Below are 19,811 nucleotides of genomic sequence, written 5' to 3' on the forward strand. Positions count from 1 at the left end.
TTATGAATGTGTATATGAGATTAGAAAACTAATTCTGAATCTGTGCCACAAATATTTTCATTACAAATCCCATTCTCGGTACAAGTGCAACTATGACAAGGAGCTGAAACAACCCTGTATGACCTTTGAGTGACAGAGAACATCTTCAGTTTTATTTGCAATTGATTTCTTTTGTGAAGTCTGGTGACTAGAAATTATTCAGTTGCTAATTTCAAACACTGAAAATATTCAAGAAAACCTTAAATGCTTTGTGAGTGGTTTGTGAAAAGGAAGCAGTTAAATTTTAAAATCAATATTTTACTATGAATTATTCACTGTGTTACTGGCCATGGATATCATCTTACCTTTAAAGCTTCTCACTTTCTCTGTTTAGCCCTCCTGTTCACGTCCGTGGTGTTTCAGAAGTTACTTCCTCATCTTTTGGTAATGATGACGGAAACAGGCAGTAATTAAAAAAATAACAACTGGTAAGGCAAAGTAGTCTTCTTGGGAGCAACAGCCTTACTAATGATTCTTCACCTGTATGTGGAAGAGATATCTTATTTCCATTTTCCTATTGTAATGTGTATTATGAGCCAGCCCCAAGTCAGCACACATCTTAAACATTATAAAAATGTAATCAGATTTTAGAATATTATCAAAGAGTATCTGTCAGTGAAGGTCTGACAAGGACAGTATTAAAGCATACTCACTGGGCAGTGGGGAAGAAGTTTCCCATGTTGCCTTCATTTTGGGATTAATTTTTGTTGCATGGACTCCAGTTACCTTCTTTTGAACCCTAGAAATTAAACAAAGCAAGTAAACAAAATCCAAACAAATGAAAAACTCAATTTCTTTAGCATTCAAAATACTACAGTATGCCAGTATGTGGTGTTGTTATTCAGAGAAAAAATATTTTGAATGTTAAGCTGAGTGCAAGAGACATATATAATAATAATAAGTATCTGAGTGCCATCTGATAACAGTATCTTGATAGTTCTGTCTTAAGCTTTGACTATCTTCTGACATAAAACATATTTTTGCTTGACTACTGCTATGTATATTAAAAAGAAATATGAAGACTGAGTTTTTGTTTTAGCATTAGCAGCTACTAAGTGATTTTTTTTTATAATCTGGAAAATAAATATGAAATGTTTTGATGATTTTTTTCTTCCCCTGAGCATTTTCTTCCAAGTAATTTAAGAATTGTTTTTCCCCAGACATTTTTCTTAAAAGTTTTCATATAAAACCAAGTGAGTTGAAAGAAAAACTATACATTATACATGAAGAGAGTGGTGGACTTACAGATGAGCAGATTACAGCACTACGAAGGTAATCTTTGGGGTTCAATTGTTTATTTATAAGATTCTATGTTTTGGAGAAGGCATAATTTTCTTCATATAATGGGTAGTTCAGGAAAAATGCTACTGAGACATTGAATCTATCCTGACCATAGATAAAATGTTAGAGTTGCACACAGAAATCTCAGTTCTTGCAACAGACATTGTAGAATGTACTTCCAAAATATAACTCTTCCCCATGTTGTGTAGGAAGGGAACTGCAGGAAATGACAGCAAATCTGACAGGACTTTGTCGAACTGGTTACAAGGAGCAGAGTTAGTAAAAGAATGAGTAAGCTCACCTGCAGTGAGCAGGTGTAGCAGTCAGAAAACTTCACAGCATCTCTTACTACAGCCTTGTTGTCTATTGTAGGCTCAGAAACAAAAGAAACAAAATGAATTCTGTTCCCTGTTTAAAAACTGATTTGGACATAGGAAGCCAGACGAGTGTTAAAGGAGAATATCAGTATTTCTGAGTGGCAGAGATCTGTGGGTTTAAAACAGAACGCAAGTTTTTGTATCTTAAAAAACAAACAAAGTAAAAACCCACAAAAAAACTATACTGAGAGTAGTACATTTCAGGAGTGTAAGCAAACTATAGGCACGTGAAATTTGTAGGAACTGGGTTGTCTCTCTGAATAGTTCAAGACACAGGAAAAAAGTGGGTCCTAGAGTAGTATCCACTACACATCCAAGTCCCCATGCAAAGCACGTGGTACCAGTGCCATTTTATTATACACATTGTTATGAAAATTTAAACTGAGACTGCTTCTTGCTTCAAAATGAGAAAATTGAGTGTTTTGTTAAAAGGGAGCTTGGAAAAGCTAGCATGATGCTAGCAAAAAAAGTGAGGAAGTAACTAACTTTTTATTGCTACCAATGTGCCTACTTTTTGTGCAGTGATTTTAATTCTGGTCTTAAAATCCTGGTCCTAATCAATACAGTAATTTTAAAGTTTGCAGAATCATGTCTGCACTTAGAAAGTGACGAGAACAGGAAGAACAGATGTGAAGTGCATGGAATTAATGTCAGTCGGTGAGATGGCTTGTAGAGAACTTGCCTGAAGTACGAAGGGACATGGACAAGGCACTGAGCATTTAAATGTTTTAAATATGCAAGTGTTCTGGAGGAGGTTTCCATGCTCCCTACATGCTTTAACATTTGTACCCCACACTGGTGCACAGCAGATTGTGAACTAGTGAAATGTGTATAGCCCTACTATAATAGAGCTCTATTTTTTTTTTCAAAAGCGGGCTGTAAATGTTTCATATAAAGAAACAAATATATTTATATATTAAATATAACTGCATTTTCTAATTGCAGTGATGGAATTGGTGAGGGTGTAATTGCGATGAAGTACCTGGAACATTGTGTGTTTTCTCCAATTACAGAAGTAATTACGGAGCTGGCAGAAGCGAGGGAATGCCCCAGTTCTGTAGCACTGGGACATTGAGTGCTCGGGGTCTGAGCAGTCTATTTCTTGAGGACAGCCACTACTCATACCTAGGTTTGCAGGAAAACACCGAACATAGGCCATTGTTCAAGCCATAATACAGCACTGCAGATTCGGTAGAGGATCTCCATGCTCTTGAAATTAGTATAGCACCACTGAGATCAGTGATTTATGGCATCTGGGCTCTTTGCCATCAGAAAACAATAATAACAATAATAATGCTGATGATGGTAAAGAATCTTGAAAGAATTTATTTTTACCTTGAAGATTTCAGAGTCTTCCTTTGATACCAATAATGCTGAGGTAATTTTTCTAGCAAAGGAACATGTATGAGACATTGGCTGCTGTATTGCTGTATGTTCTATAGGATCAAGGATTCTGTTCCTGGGATTCTTGTTTATTGCCAAAATCTAGGAAAGTGTGTACAAATCTTGTAGTGAAAAGAAGCTTATTTTTTCACCCCAACAGTTTTTAAAATGTTACTGAAATATGAAGAGATGCATTCCCTGACTGGGGGTGGATTTCCAAGACAGTTAATTGTCTTACAACTGCCATTCAGACACCTTATTGAAATGGCAGACATTTACCTGAAAATGTCAGCAATCAGAAGTTTCTCTTGTAAAATACACTGCAGTGGAGTTGCCATGATACAAGTAGCAGGACGTTTAGCATTTTTGAAGATCTTTTCACTTCCTTTAGGAGTCATGGTGTAAAATTTTACCATTGAAAACTCTGGTCTCCAATTAGTTGAGAACCTGTGGCTATGACAGGAGTTTAAACAGGATCGTCAGGGACAGGAAAACTCCTCTGCGTGAATATTATACCTGTCATATGAGCCTCAGCAGGAAGTCTAAATTCCACTATCACAAAATGAAAAATATTTAAAGCCAAGAACAAGATTACGTTTTTAAGAGTGACCAGTGAGCAAAATGCTCTACTTATGTATCCAATGAAGGTTAACGGAAGTAGTGGAATAGTATTAGAAACTTCAGGACTTATTTTAATAGAGAAACCTTTCCATAGTTGTCTGAATGAATTCTTTATCCTGACATCTTTAAATAACAAGGTACTCTGTCTCTACAGACTTTTTTTTTTTTTTTTTCAGAACAGTGTGAGATTTTAAGTTACAAAAATTCCACTGTAGTCACATTCATGTAAAAGATATTTAAGGAATGCATTCATATATTCTTGTGCTTCCTTTCCCCTGGCTTCCATTGCTTAATGCTTTAAGCTGTAAACCTACTAGATAACCTGTTAGTTTCATTTCATATACATAATATATTAAAAAAAGGTATGTCAGATTTCTGATTAAATGAAGATATTTGCTGTCAGTTTTTTTTAATGTTCTTTGAATTTGCTCGAAGTTAAACCAACTGTTTTTAATGATAAATAAAACTCTTAATTTTCCAGCAGATAACTGGTATTTTAAAATGAGATATATATATATATTTTATGATGAATGGAATATTTTCTAATCTGCTTTAATATAGATATAATAATTCAATACCCAGCAATTATTAAATTGAAGTGTCATATTAAAAAACTGACAACAGGAAAAAAAGGTTATTGTTTGTCCTGTATTTAAAATGCTGAAATCTTAGCTTTATTTTTTCATCTTTGAATAATTTTCCTTACTTTTAATGGAAATGTATATTCATCATCATGACTGTTTAATCATACTTGTTGTAAATTTAAATTTTTTTTTCACAGAGAAAAAGGAGATGATAGTAGACCTGAATATATATTTAAGATTCTTAACACTCCTTCTAATAAGTTAGCTATATAACATCAATTCAATTTTTCTTCTTTTAGATGTGCTATGAATTTCCATAGTGTATCAGGCAGGCAGATTTCCAAAGGATGGGAGCTGTGGTGTTGTGAGTTTATTTTTCTAAGTGCAGAAATGCTTAAAGATGTCATTTGTTTTTCTAAAAATCTGTGGCTCTGGAGTGCTGTGGGAAGATATTCTGTTACCTTATTCAGAAGGAAGAAAGTTTGAGGTCCGTATTATGTGCTATCACAACAAAAATGAGAAACAGATCTCGGATGTGTTGCAGTGCTTAGAGAGCAGAAACACCATTACCTACTTTTGTTCCATGGACAATTAAAAATTTTTAGATATGTAGAGGTCGGTCAGACTGTGGAGCCCACTGACTAATCACACCATAACTGAGCCTGCTCTGTTTTTGTGCTAATTTTTGAAGAAGTTACTGCTGGAGATGAGCTGAATGAGCATGTCCGTAACTGCTTAAAAACTCTGTGTTGTTTTTAGGTGCTGAAAGGTTGTCAGATATGTTCATCCAATAAATGAAACCAAAGCATGTATATATCAGGCGCAGAATTAATGAATACTTTAGAAAGAATAACATTAATTCCCTTACGGTACAGTTTTACCTTTACCAAAACCCATGACATTGTAAATTGTCTGTAAGTCTGCAGATGAACTACTACTGACTGTTATTTTCAAGCTTTGTACATGTCTAAATATTTTCAGATATGCAGATCTATCTGCAGACCATTTTTGTTTTCTGTTGCACCATTCGCTCAAATGTCCAAAAAGTACCATTGGTTAAAGAGTAAGTATGCAAAATATAAAACAATAAACAGTAAGGAATTCTGATGCATGGAATGGAACGACTGTTTTACATTATGGCAATATTCAAGGAAAAGGACATCTGACTTTTGTTGTTTTACAGATACATGCTAACACCAAAAGATGCGGAAAGATACCAGTCATTCAAGGGGTCTCCTTCAAAGCTGCATGTGGTTGATCAGTTTATGTTAGAGGTAAGAAATCACAGCATTAAAACACACCACACACTATTTCTAGGACACCTTCTTCTAGATAAAACCACTACAAGAAGCTATTAGTTGGAACTTGAATTTACAGCCTTAGTCAGAATCATTGTAAGAGGATTTATCTGATAAAGAGTTGAGACAGTAAAAATTATGAAGAGAACTTTATGGATCCATTTTTTGCATCTCCAATTAATATGTCCTCTTCTTCCCCCAAAATAGGAGCTAATTTATTCTGAGCTAGATTTCCCAAATCTCTAAATGTAAAACTGTATATGTTTAACTGTTCTTGTTCACGAGAAATGAGGACCATTGACTTTAATAGTGTCTGGCCCTACCAGCATACAGCATATTCTTGGATATGCATATACAAATCAGGCATATACACACAGGTTGATTTGTCAGAGTATATCTATAGTCTTAAGGCCTAGAATAAAATTAATAAGTGGGCACAGAAATTAATAAAATTATGATGCAGATGAATTGCTCAATGGGTTTTGTTTCCTCTTATGTTCACTTCTATGCAGATGTGTAAAATCCCTCACTTGGGCCAGAGGCTGGATCTCCTGCTTACCATACGTGAACTACCTATGAGCATGAGAGACTTGGAGCCTGTGAGTGACTGCTTTAAAGTGACTGCTTTTGCAAATGACTGCTTTATCATTTGTTTGTAATCAAAATCTACCAGTTAGACAGCAGGGGCCGCAGTGGGCTTCGTGCAGATTTCAAAGCTGTGTAGTTGCGATTCTTTTTTTCACTTTAGCAAAATATTTCACAGTCCATAATGTAGGTAATACAAAGTGTAGTAATCCAAGAAGCCGTTTGTATAAAATATCATTTCATTTCACTGATCAAAAATGATAAGCAAAAAGATTACAAAAATAAAAATAAATAATCTTTATAGAGCACGACTTTGATAACAAAGGAATTGCAAGTAACACGACAGTGTTAGAAACATGCTGCATTTGAAATACAATGCCACTATCTGATGGTACACTTGGAATGTTTTTGGGAATCTGAAGCTTGGGTGATATAGACACCTGCAGAAAGCAGAATGTAAGCAACACGTAACAGAGCTTGGATCAACCAGTATGACCCCTTTCCCTACTGAATAAAAAATTCAGTATTTTTTATTTATTGATTTTTTTTTTTAACATTAGCTAGCAGAATTGTTCTCATTTTTTGTGTTTTGTTAATGATAGACTATTCTACAGTACTGGTTTAAAACAAAACACAGTAAAACAAAAAATAGATGGAGACATATGAGGGCTGTGATATGCATATATGTACATGCATGTACATTTAATATCATCCTTATTCTACTAATGGGTTGGTAAAAGATATTCAATTTTTTATTTGGGGTTCTTAAACTTTCTTCTTTCTTTGGCTAGTGATAAGACAGAGGTGAATTTCACCCTTTAAATTCAATTCCATGTGTGGGGAGATTCTTGCCTCAACAACTGAAAGAATTGGTCTAATGACATAGATACTTGAGTGAGTTTATTGCACCAGCATCTCATAGATATTTCCTATATTCAGAAGGTTGAAGGAGGATGTCCACCCTGAGGATTACTCACTCGTTAAAGTGCAGTGTTGCAAACCAGGCTTCAAGTCCCTCTCTGCCTTTTTCAGGATGACCTAGAGGATGGGGTGGGGTGAGGGTATGCAAATAAAGTGTTCAAGTCTCATGGACTGGATCTTCCTGCTGCAAGTCAGGGTTTGTGTATGCTTCAATTCAGTGAAAAGGTTTAAAAGGTTTTGCTCTCATTCTACATGGGAACGAAAACAAAATTTTAAAGTTCTGCAAGTCAGAGTTGTTCTCTTTTATTTGTCTGTGGTTACAACCATAGTAACAGTAAATAAGACTCAGAATAGGAACAGATGGAGGACACTGGGGAGATGCACAGATTCCTGACGCTGTCTGGTACCATGCTACGCCTTTGCTCTCCTCCACCGAAACCAAATATTAGAATGTTTGGAAGCTGTTATATACTGGTTGCTTTGAAGGATATTTATTGTTCAATGAACAACTGACTAGTTGCCTCTTTTCTTACTTATACATACTAACACATTTATAATGTGTAGAATGCAACTAAAATTCCATGGCACAGTTTTGTATTGTCTTTCAGCACCCTCTGGTCCTGTGCTATGCTCTGAAAGTTTTGACAAGGGCTTTCAGTGCTCCTTCATGTTTCATCATTTCTCTACTTTTAAATTTGTGTGACAGTCAAAGGGAGGTGTGGTGCTAGAAAAATATGTTTCCTAATTTCAAAATGAATTTACCTCTTGTGTCTATTGCTCTAGAAGGGAGGTGTCTTCCCTGGGAAAACAGAAATTGATACTGAGTTTGATTACAGGAAATTATTCTTCTTCCTTCTGGGGAAACCGTACCGAGAATTTTGATAAGTCTTCAGCTGGTATAAGCAGAAGGGAGAGAGGTGAAGGATGGAGAATCTTGTACTGCGCTTCAGGCTATCTGCTTCCCCTGATGCCTGACATTTGGTGCAATCTGGTGCATTCAAACAGCAAAAGGCTTTTCCTTTAGAAGCATTTTAAGAGATGAGGTTGAATTTCTTGTAGCAGGGCTAGTTTGGCAGCCACAGAGGACCTGACCTCCATCTAAGGCAGGGTAACTGTGCCAACACCAGCTTTATCTTGGGAGAATTTAACTGCTCCTTCCTGAAGCCCCCTGGCTCGTTCCCCAAAGAAAGTTCAGTGGGAAGATATCAGCTAAAGTGTGAATTCAGGTGGGACAATGAGCCTTGGCAAAGGACAGGTATAGCATCATTGTTTTACTTGCACATTTAATTTGAACTTAAAGACGATTTGTTTCAGCTAATAAACCAGAAAATCCAAGCAAGTAAGCAGCTGCAATCCAGCCAGAAATTTGTTGCAGTCTTGGAGTATATTTTAGCCATTGGAAACCATTTAAACGAAAAGGCTGGAAAAGAGAAGGCTAAAGGATTTCGATTGTCATCTTTAACCAAAGTAAGTAAATATTTTTCTTTTCATTAAAATCATCATATTATAATGTATGTTGGCCATTAACATTAACTCAATTTTGCCCTGAGTGTGGAGAAAGGCAATCATTTTTAATGAGTAGCTAACATTTTAACATCTGCTCTTGGTTACACTAGAAACAAAATCTGGTTTAATAATGTATTCTTTAATGTGTAGTATAACAAGATGCATTTCCCCATATTAGACAGCAGCACTGTCTAGATGGGGGCACTGTGGTGTTGAATGTGCTATGTTTCTAATGAGGTAGAACATCAAAATGCTGATGTCCCTGATATTAAGATCCCCTGGCAGGAAGGGACGTCTGAGCTGCAGGCCCTGGCTAGATGCAAGTTTAGATAAAAGTGGGTTTTGCTGCATTGTGCAGAGCACTGTCATGTGGACCTGTTTCATTTCACTCTGGTCACGGGCTGTAGCTCCAGCATTTCTTCTGCAGGGCAGCACTTTTATGGCACTGGAGTAATTCCTTTGTGGTGCTTCATTTTACTCTAAAGCAAGAGCCTTTTGCAACAAGTGGTACTGTGTAACATCAAGGTCAAGTTTCAAAAGTAAAGTATAAATAAGTGAACAAATACAAAGGGAGGGAACTTTGCCTGCAATGGTTTAAAGTTTTTAACACCTCCACATACACGCCATCAATGCTCTGCATTGAATGGATAGGGGAAGAAGGTGGCTGTTGTGATCTTTTGCCTTTCCTGATAGAGATAGGCTCAAAAAAAAAAAAATCATCTGCCTGTTAGTTCTTGAACAGTCTCTTCACTCACCTAGCACTGGCATTACAGTAGGCTGAGCTTTCCATTAATTTTAAGGCAACGGCTTTCCCCTTTTCACCACAATTTGCCACCAGAAAATTCTACCACTGAATACAGTCCCCACCCCCCTGCCTCTACCTGAGAGAGGCAGGGCATCATTTTTTATCCTAAAAATTAAGAAACAGATACAAATTTCCTAAGCTGCCTTGTAACTTTAACACTATTGTAATATTAGGACTGATCTGTAAATAGAAGAAAATAGTTTTCCTTTTTTTTTTTGTAATATATCCTTTACATCTGGAGACTTTAATATATGAATGAGTGATTTATAACTCTAGTGGCAATTCTGAGATACAACTTTTTTATTTTTTATTTTTTTTATAACAGTTGTAATATCACATCTATCATAATGAAAAATGCCAACAAAATCATTTTCTGCCACAGAGCATCTTCCTAGATTCAATTAAGGAACTTTACTGTCTTCATGAACACAGCACACAGCTTTTAAATGGAAAGGAATAATGACTCTGTTTGGAGGTCCAAAATCAGATGCAATCAATTAGAATACCTTAAGTCAAAAAAGACCTCTTTGAATAAGAAGAGACAAAAAAGCAAGGAAGGTCAATGGATATGAAAGCGTAAAGCTGATCTTAATTGAGAATGTCTGAGAGATGGCAGATTGAAAAGGAGAGGTTTAATTTCATTGTGTTTTCTATTCTTGTCAAATTTACCTAGGAGCTATCATTTTTTTTTTTTTTAGCATAACAACTCAGTCTGTCAATTATTGCTCTATTCTACTTGCAGTTATCTCTGTTGCGGGGTAAGGAGAGGACGTTCACCTTGCTTCACGCCCTTGTGGAACAGATCTTCTTACATGAGCCTGATTTGGCTAAATTTTCTCAGGAGCTGACAGAATTTGAAGCTGTTCCTGATGGTAAGTGGAGGAACAAAAAAAAAATAAAATAAAATTAACAGATAAATAATGAAATCCCTCAACTTTTCTGGAAACCCCCATCTCAAAGTATGAATGATATTATTAGCATGTTTTTCCATCTCTCTTCTTTTCCAGCTTCCATGAAAGGCCTAAGTGCTGAAGTTGATGGTATGTAAATGTGGTTTCTGAATTCAGAGAAAGATTTTCATACTTTGTGCAGTCATTTGGAACAGGTTTTCATTGCACTTCTGTAGTTTGTAAAGAGGTGTAAAGGTTCAAAATATTGAGGTAAAGTGTTGCTATGGTGATATTTAACCTGCCATGTTACTGTGAAGAATTTTAAAAAAGAAATATTAAAGTGTGTCCAGGTGCTTTCGGAATATAAAAAAAATATATATACTGCCCATGGGAAATAGAGTTTATCTTAAAGTACAGATGTTAAGTGATACAAGAGCTCTGTCAAAGTTACAGCCGTAACAGAGTGTCTGGGAGCAGGCAATGCAGCAGGAGAAAACTTTGCACAGTTCAGTAGTGAAGTTCAAGAATTTCTTTGAACCAAACTGGTGTCCATCTCTAGAAAGGAGTCCAACATTAGTGAAGTCAATAGGAGAGAACAGAATAAAGTCACTCAAACGTAAGACAGACTTTGGAAGATATTCACAACTTACCTTTGAACACTACTGTAAGGTGACCAGTCAATGGAACTATGAAGAGCTGATAGAGAAGGCATGTAAGTGGATAAAAACTTGTGTTGTGTTGAAAATTTATAAAAATTTGTCTTTTGAAAATGTGGCATGGATGTTGACTATGTCACTACCGACTAATATATCCTATTTCAACCTCTCATAACAAATGTGAATGCCACTTGTTCTCAGCTTTTGGTTTGAAAAGCCCTTGCACCTATTTTGCTGGGCTCTGGGAGTCAGCCAGGCATGTAGCTTGACACCGCCAAAGAGTTTTTATTTTGTTCCAAGAATTTCCAATCCATTGTTTTAGGAGACACAAGTAACTAAATTTAAGTGTATAAGCAAATATACTTTTATATTTATACATATGTATACTTTATATATATATATAAATCATTTACCTTCAATCAATTGTACTTGTCAGGCACAATGTTGGTACCAATTCCAAACAACTAAATATTTTAAAGCCATATATGTAAAGTCATACTTAAAGTGGTGGAACAGCCTTGGTATCAGAAACTGTTGGGAGCTATCAAAGGAGATGAATTACGAGACCTGGAGGAGACTGACTGGCCTCTTCCCTCCTGTATTCCTGGTGTAGATCACTTTTTTAAGTACTGTTTTCCAGGGCAGAGAGGGAAAGGGATGGGCCAAAAGCCACTGAACCAGCCTTTCCCACCAAGTAGTTCAAGGCACATCCTGGGGCTCATGTGCTCAAGTGAGCACAAGAGGAGAAAGAAACTGGACTTCAGTGTGGGTCAGTTCTTTTCCCCACATTTCATACAGACAGAGCCCTCACAATAGCAGGCTGGTGTAGGGCATACTGCCTACTGACAAGATTTCTTACTGTTACTAATAGCGGAATTTTTATTCTTTTATCTTTAATGGAACCCTGAATTTTCTACACAAAGATGTAGTTTGGAAGAATATTATTTTCATTGCTAATTCCAGTGCTCAAAAGCTAGGAAAGGTCAGATTTACAGCTGCAGCATAACTGTACTATTGACCTCTTCATTATTCTGCAGTTGCTTGTGGTGTGATTGTATGCTATTTCTTCCCCACAAGACCCAGACGTCTTTTAGGATTTCTCTTTGAAAACAGAAGGTTAATATTCCTAGGTGAACATATTATAGACCCATAATTTGCTAATTTTTCCATATGTTCTAAATTAGATATTTGCACTCCTTTGAACACAACTGCATGCTAGTGAAATTTCTCATTTTCTTTATTTTGTTAGTTTTAAAAAAAGAATTGGAAAACGTTATTCAGTGCAGAAGGCTTATTAAACCCAAGACAATCAAGGCAACACCCCAGGAGTTACAGTTCTGCAAGGAACTAAAGGTAACATTATCATAACCTTATTGTGGACTGGAGATAAAGTATGAACAATCTACTTAGTTTTTGCTGAATCCCACCCTGGCAAGGGGGTCAGGAGCATCTGAGGAAAGCCTTTTATTTTCCTCTGATAATGTTTCATACTACAAACAGCAGCATGGGAAGGTCTTTTCAGAGGTTCTACATCTCTTGCTTTTGCTTCACACACAAACTGGCTGGAGTGGATGAGGAACAGATAGTTCCATGGTCACCCACATTAAACACTTCAGAATAATAGCAAGCATTTTTTTTCAGTTTGTAACAACTCCCTCTGCCCTCAAACAGCAGGGAAAATAGCACAGAGAAACATCATCCAAGAGCTTGAATAAATTGTGATTATAGGTTGATCTAAGATGATTCTGCCCATGTTAATGGCACAACCGGATGGGTTGGAGCACATTATGAGAAGTGGCTGAGCACATGTAGGGAAGGCCAGTACGCTTCTTGAATAATTACTAAGTTGTCTTAAATGCATACGCTGCGAAGGACCACGATCAAGAAATTTTGTTTTAAAAATAAGGCTTTGCTTTTGACTCCTTAAGAACTAGCAACTGGAAATATTTGCTTTGCATGCAAAGAGACTGTGCCAAATGTGAGTGGAAGTTAGGACCTTATGATGCTTATCAGTTCTGTCAATTTTAATAGATTTGGGTAGTAACATTAAATGATATTTTAATAAATTCTCTAACTTTTTTCTTTCGTGCCTTAATACTTGCAAGGAAATGTGTGTGCTTGACGTGTACTTATCTTTTGTGAAATGTGAAATTTTTGTGACATGAAAATTTTGACTTGAATTCTCTTGTTTTCACTGCTGTTTAATATCTGCTGTAATACTATGCTCCTATATCAAATTAAGAAGTTTTATTTTATTACAGGATTTAATTCAGAAATATGAAGGGGATCTATCCCAGCTGTCAAAAAGATGTGATGAAATGAAGAAGCTTTATAGCAATATACTGGTATGGATTGTATTAAAGTGCAATGAAAATAGATCTACATTTCTTAAGGAAAAAAAGAAACAGATGTAAGAAGTTCCCATGCTTCTACATGCTTTATAGTTATACTGTCCACAGGAACTGGAAAAAAAATAATCCTATCTAACAGTGGCGGAATGTTTTGAATGAAAATACGGCTTTTACTTTTCTTCAGGACTTATAGTCCTCATTTAAGAGGGTTTATGGCCCAAATATCAAAAAGAAAAGTGGATGTTCAGCAATTTTATAAATCCAACCAGTTTAATGGTTGAATGTTTTCAAGATATTACAGAAAACAGCATGTTTTCTGGTGTCTAGAACAAGTTGTATCTTCTGCTGGTAGACGACTGCAGAGCTTCTGTTACATGGGCTGAGGGCTTTTTTCTAGTGACAATCTTACAGTCCATGGCATTGATTTACTTACTATTATTTGAGGGAGAGGGAGAGAGAGATGGAGATGTTGGTAGTAGCACAGATCTAAAAATGAGCAGAGCAGAAAGGGAGCTCCTTGGGCACAAGATTTCTGATAAACTATCTGTTCTTGCTTGTTCCTATTACATTCTCCCACACTTGCACTGGAGAAGCACCTAATTTTCTCAGTCAATTTTTCCTCTGAAAAAAAGAAACTCATCTAGGTCCAAAACAATAGGAAATGTTTTTTAGGGTCAGAGGGTCACACCAGAAGGAATGATATAAACTCCATGCTGCAATTTTTAACAACATAGCGTGAAGATTCCTCATTTAGTACAATGTTCTCAGAGAAATTCGGGAGGCCTCTGCTATGGTAACAGTATTCTCCAGCAGAATAGTCACACTGGGAGGTTTTAAAGAAAGGGATGGTTTTGCTGAAATGCAGAGCTAATCCCTGAAACTAGAAAAGCTTCCTGGCATTTGGAATGAACTTTAAGACATTTATTTATTTATTTATTTAGGTGTGTGAGGTGTGTGTGTGGTGGGGGTGAAGGGGTGAGAGGCAGGAGGGGGATTAGAATACGGGGAGGTTTTATTGTAGGCCAGGTTATATGTATGTATTATATAACCAGAAGATGCCACCAGGATGACCTTTGGGGACCTATTTGAAGAGACCTTGAAGGTTAGAGACATGGTTTGACCAAGAAAATTTAATTAGTAATATTTTACTACTTTTTTTTTTGTGTGTGTGTGTGTCTCTTGCAGCCTTTAACAAATGCAAAAATGACACAGCATAGTGTAACAAGCCATAATAATATGGTAGCACATAAGCAAAGAACTCAGTGCCCAATAGGTGGAAAAACAGTCTAAATGAGAGAATTAGCAGTTGAGTTAGCTGAATGAAAATGGTTGAAAAGCATTCATTAAAAGTAGGAAAACTCACGCTGTAAAACTATCTAGGGACACTGCTTGCCTAGGATATGGAAGACTTTGACCATTTTACCTGGAAGTCAGTTTCCAGAAGGAGCTGGCATGATGTGGCTGGTCCTGCTTGCAGAGCTGTGACATGCCCAGTGAGTGCTGGATGCATCCTCCTGCACGTCCATGCTCCTGTCATACTCTCCCTGCACAGACATACTCAGCCAGGAGGCATTAAACATGTAAATCCGTATCACAGCATCATCTGTGAGATTCTGTTTTCCTTGCTTGGAATGGAAACTCTCATCTGAGACTCTTATTTGCATCTGAACAGGATTTCATTTTTTACATGGCTGGAAGTTTCCTCAAGTATTAACCCGGTTGCTTTTTGCCTCCCTTTTTCCTTATTCTCTAAAGTTAGGCTTTTGATATGTTTCTCTCACTTAGATTTTTTTTTCTTCTGAATACTGTTATTACTAGGCAGATCTTTTTGTATATTTATAAAGCAGCAAAAACGTAAAGCAAATATAAAATAGGATGGGTGATCAAAGACTAGGCTATCATCTGAACAGCACTAGGAAGGAATAGTCCAGCTTACCTGGGGGATATCTGATGTAGAAACATGTTGGAGCTGGCCACAGAAGTCATGTTGCTCATAAAACAAAAATCCACAGGCCTACCTTTATGATTTTATATTCTGCTTATAAAATCACTAATGACCTTGGCATGTGACACTTCTATGGAATTAACAATAAATTGTAGATAACTGCCTGTGGTATAGCTGTGGGCTATCAACTTCTCACAGATGGTCATTAGCTCCAGGAAATGTCTCTCTCATTACTGTTTAACTGATGGTATGCTACAGGTGAGTGGCGAGGTGTGCCAAAGATCAAGGGCTTGGAGCACCCAGGAGGTGCAATTAGGAACACAACAGGCAAAAGTATTAATCAGGTATCACAGGTTAATGTTAAAGTTTTTGTGACTGGATTATATGTGAGCGGTTTCTTTTACTGTACTTATGAGTTCCAGGCAGAGGGTATGCTTCTAAGAGCATCTTAGATGATGTCCAGGTGAATGTGTCTAGATAATGACAGATACCTGTCCAAACCTTTCCATTTCAGTTGCAATTTGAGATACTGAAATACAACTACATTGCTATTCAGTCTTGGGAGAGTTGTATCTCCCAATTACACAGTAGCTCTCAATTACAGGCAAGATAAGAACTTGCAGCAACACAAGATGCCTTTTTAAACCTTTTGTTGAAGCCTTTGGAGCGTGTTCTCTAGATTTCTTCTGCTCAATTAGAAAGCTATTTTAGGTGCCCTTATGTTCTTTAACTCATTGATATCATTAAGGACGAATCATTGAAAATGATGGCAAACCTCTTGAATTAAACCTCAGCAAGAGACTGAATACTAAAAATCCTTTTCTGTCCTGGAACTGGAGAACATATGTGGAAGTGATTTTAGTTAATGCAGGAATCCCTCTCCTAGCACTGAGCTTTGTAGAATGACTGCCTTTTACCTCTCGTTTTACAGTAGAACAAACATGATACCAATATTGTTCAGGCTGCTTTTGAAAAAAATTCAATCCATTCAACTTTTTCAGGTGAAAAGAAGAAGAGAGCAGGGAAAGGTATCTCTGATAAATTACTTTTTCTTTCAAAAATACCCACATCAAAGTGAATATTTTTGTTTATTTGCAAAATAAAATGTCAGAAAATGAAAACATTTTGGCTTGAATATACTGCTACTATGTCCACTCTGGAATATAAAATATTTCCCTAATGTACTCTTTCGTTTATGAATGGATTCAACTAACAAACTGCAAAGTCACGAAGTTGCATGATTTACTGATTTTCTCCTCTTCAGCTGGAGATCTGTAGTCCAGCCAGAGAAGCTGGGTTGTACAGAAAGCCAGGAACAGGCTACTGAGGCAGTTTAATGACAGCTCCTGGGACCACTTTTGCTAGAGAAGTTTTGGATCTCAGTTTAAGGGATTTTTTAGACAGGTCTAAGTTTTCTACTAAATAATAATAACGTAGACATTTAACCTTTCTCTTGCTGTTTTCATTTCTTTATGGTCTTGGACATGGAGAAGCTTATTTGGATAATATTAATGTTAAATATGTTTCTCTTTCAAATTTACAGGTAAAATTTGGGGAACCACAAGACCTAGACTCTCAGGAGCTATTTGGATGGATATCTTCATTCATTAGTGAGTTTAGGAAGGCCTGTGCTGAAGTCATGCAGTAAGGACAACCTTATTCTTATAGAGAGGGGAGAGAAAGAGAAGTCCAGGAAATGTTTATTGTTTTGAAAGTTGCCCTTCCAATATGGAGCAAATACCATATAGTCTGCACATCAATATATTTTGATTTTGAGAGGTATTCAATTTCTAGTGTGTAGTTTTGTAAGCGGTATTTCACCTGTAGGATCACAGATTACTAATGAGACTCTCCTTCATTTTTTCTCATGTATGTGCTTTTGTACCTTGAGATGCCTGTACACTTAGAAAGGAGGCGTTCTTGACATTTTATAATTTCTTTTTCATCTTTTTCTTTGATACCCAGTCTTCTGACATTTAATTATTACTTTCAGTGAATGAATTTATATATGGTAATCTAATTTGTAATTATTTTTGCTGTAGTTTTCTAAATAATACTTCACAAGTTTTACAATAAAATGGGGAGCTAGTCTCCTCTGTGGATAACATTTAGCAAAAATTCTTGTTTGTCTTCAGCTATTAAAGTATTGCAGCTTTAGTATTTAATGGTGAAAATGTCTGGTTGGGTGCTTTTTCCTCCCCAGTAGTACAATAAAGCAGTGCTTTTTTTGGCTAATGTAATGAATTCGGGTAAAATACTGTAGAAGCCAATCAATATGTGAAATTTGCATTGGTAGGAAGAGAACAATATCAGAGCAGTGAAATAAAAACATGTCATGAGGCATCTAAGTAATGGATACTGGAAGCAATTACCGATGGTTTTCAAAAGCAAAAATACTTTTGCATTTGTTGGCTTTTCCATATTTTTAATTAGAATAATTACTTCGAGCTTAAAAATATGAGAAGAAAAGGAAGATTATAAATGCAGACAGAAATGGATGTGTTAAACACTGAAAGCAGAACACAGTTCTACAAGGTCATTGATAAAATTTAACATTTTCTGTACCGCTTTTACAAACAGTGTTGTTTGATTAAAAAGTGTACTCCTTGACTTATTTTAGATCTGACTGCCCGGGTCTCACAATTTTGGGGCTTTAATAGAAAGAGCAGTAGAAGGAAATGCTGAACACTGTCCCTGGCTTCAATACTAAAAGGAATTAGGGCTAACCCCTCTGAAAAGTTGAGATGCACTTAAATCTAAAAATTACATCATCAGAACCTTCTCTCCACTGCCATATAAAATTTCTCTACATCCAGCACTTCATTTGCTGTTCCACGTGTGGCCACTGCTGAGTGCCTAGGTGTTCAGAGACACCTCCAGTAAAGAGCCTGGGCACCCTCCAGTTAGGTGCTACCATGCTTAGATTTTCAGTGCTGGTCATGCCGGACAGTAAGAGACAACTACCAGAAATGTCGACATGCTTTGACACGGTCTGAAAAGTGGATATAAAAGAATCCCCAGTTTTTTTCTTGTCTTGGCCTCAGTATTTTAAAGGACATCACAGGCTGCAGGTGTTGGGAGCTTAACAGCTTCTGATGTGCCATGACTAGTGGCACACCTGTATGCAAAAATTCAGAAAAGCATTCCTGTGGTTAATGTGGGCATCAATACAAAGGCAATCGCTGTATTTCACATCAGCCATGATACATCTGCACAGGGAATAGGATGCAGCTGTACCCTTGCCCTTTGCTAGGTACCGGGTGCTCCCATTTGGAAGCCAACTTGGCTCCTGAGGGCAGGCGCACACAAATTCTGTTTCAAAGAATTGAGCAGGGATCACAAGTACACTTTTAAAATCCTAGTTCCAGCCTCTCCTTTGAGTAATCACTGAGGAAGTGAATTCTGCACTGAAGGATTCAAATCCCTACAATCTGCCTCTTAAAGGTGTTCTGGCCAAAAGGTGTGCTATGCAGGTGTCAACGGGAGGTATCAGGTGTTTATCGAGTGTGCTGATGGGCAAAGATGCAACTGCTCCAGCTGTGTCTTGGAGGAGGCCAACCATCTGTGAATGCCAACGGGCCTCACTGCTTAGGTTCTCTGGGTTATTTAATCCCCTTTATCTCAGGGGATTTCTAAAAAGGTTTTTGAGGAAGGAGCTCAACGGACTGTGTGTTTCATACACTGAACATAATTTTTCAGGCACCTACTTATCATATATAGAAAATGTTTTGTGTGAGGGAGCAGGTGCCTGAACTGCATTGCAGCAGGCACAGTAGTGCAGCACCCTCACCCCTGTACCACTGATGTCACTGGTGTCTGTAAACTCTGGCAATTCTGCATTAAAAAAAATCATCATTTTGGCTTCTCAGCAGTTTTGTCAGCTCTATGCTTCTAGTTAAGGACATGCAGTCATGTTTCGCAGCTGCTAAAGGAATGCAATAAAAAAATAAATAGCAAAAATAGTAACTGATACTTATTTTACATTATTTACAGAAGCAAATAAAGGGATTTAATGTTAGAGAAAACGTTTGTTTTCTAAAATGGCTATATTGCTCTCAAGTCAGCATCAGAACAGTGACACCTGGTTGACACTTAAGTCAGTAGCATCTCTATATATCAGGACCTATAACATCTGTATGTAGGAAGAGCTGCAGCTTAGATCAGTCCTTTTTGACTGGAAGAGGAAAATTAAATTCTTTAATTTCTTGCATCTCTGTCTCACAATGCACTATCCAGTGCATATATGTACACTGTAAACAACCTTTGCAGTTTTTGATGTACTATTACTGTGAAAAAATCTGAGCCATCTTCATTTATATGTGAATCATGTAAGATAATTCTGAATACAAGTGTCATTTCCATGGTATCAAGATCCCTGCATCCCTGAACAGCATTCGTGATGGTCATGATAAGTTTCATGTTTTTCTACCATTACCTTAGCTCAGAAGTCCTGGGAAGTCTCTTTTAACTAAATAGTTTTCTCTCTCTCTCTCTTTTTTTTTCTTTTCATGACTCACTTTTTTTTTCCCCTAGTCTTTTTTCTCTCATATTATATCTAACAGCTTGTAC

The 19,811-nt window shown here is 36.8% G+C and overlaps 1 protein-coding gene and 1 long non-coding RNA gene across 8 annotated transcripts in view; one reads left to right on the forward strand and one right to left on the reverse strand.

Moving 5' to 3' along the window:
- Window positions 1–17,360, forward strand: part of LOC310882612 (formin-I-like) — a 40,958-nt gene extending 23,598 nt beyond the window's left edge. For 4 of the 6 annotated variants that reach the window (XM_083801586.1, XM_083801588.1, XM_083801584.1 and 1 more), the window contains exons 9-17: window positions 1,200–1,311; window positions 5,469–5,559; window positions 6,096–6,182; window positions 8,404–8,556; window positions 10,143–10,272; window positions 10,408–10,440; window positions 12,196–12,299; window positions 13,208–13,291; window positions 16,786–17,360. In XM_083801586.1, coding sequence (XP_083657712.1) covers window positions 1,200–1,311; window positions 5,469–5,559; window positions 6,096–6,182; window positions 8,404–8,556; window positions 10,143–10,272; window positions 10,408–10,440; window positions 12,196–12,299; window positions 13,208–13,291; window positions 16,786–16,890 — 899 coding nt within the window. In that variant the 3' untranslated portion in view covers window positions 16,891–17,360. The remainder of the gene's footprint in view (window positions 1–1,199; window positions 1,312–5,468; window positions 5,560–6,095; window positions 6,183–8,403; window positions 8,557–10,142; window positions 10,273–10,407; window positions 10,441–12,195; window positions 12,300–13,207; window positions 13,292–16,785) is intronic. The other 2 variants (XM_083801587.1, XM_083801585.1) reach the window with 1 other exon arrangement.
- On the reverse strand, window positions 10,448–16,777 carry LOC310882615. Of its 2 annotated transcripts, XR_014573055.1 has the most exons (4): window positions 15,234–16,777; window positions 14,721–14,841; window positions 10,941–10,986; window positions 10,448–10,845 (listed from the first exon to the last, which is right to left on the reverse strand). It is a non-coding gene; the product is annotated as an uncharacterized lncRNA (long non-coding RNA). The 2 variants fall into 2 exon arrangements; XR_014573056.1 differs by having other exon boundaries at window positions 10,448–10,986.
- Window positions 17,361–19,811: the final 2,451 nt, after the last annotated feature.

This window comes from Anser anser (assembly GCF_964211835.1).
Source record: "Anser anser genome assembly, chromosome: 16".
NCBI lineage: Eukaryota > Metazoa > Chordata > Aves > Anseriformes > Anatidae > Anser > Anser anser.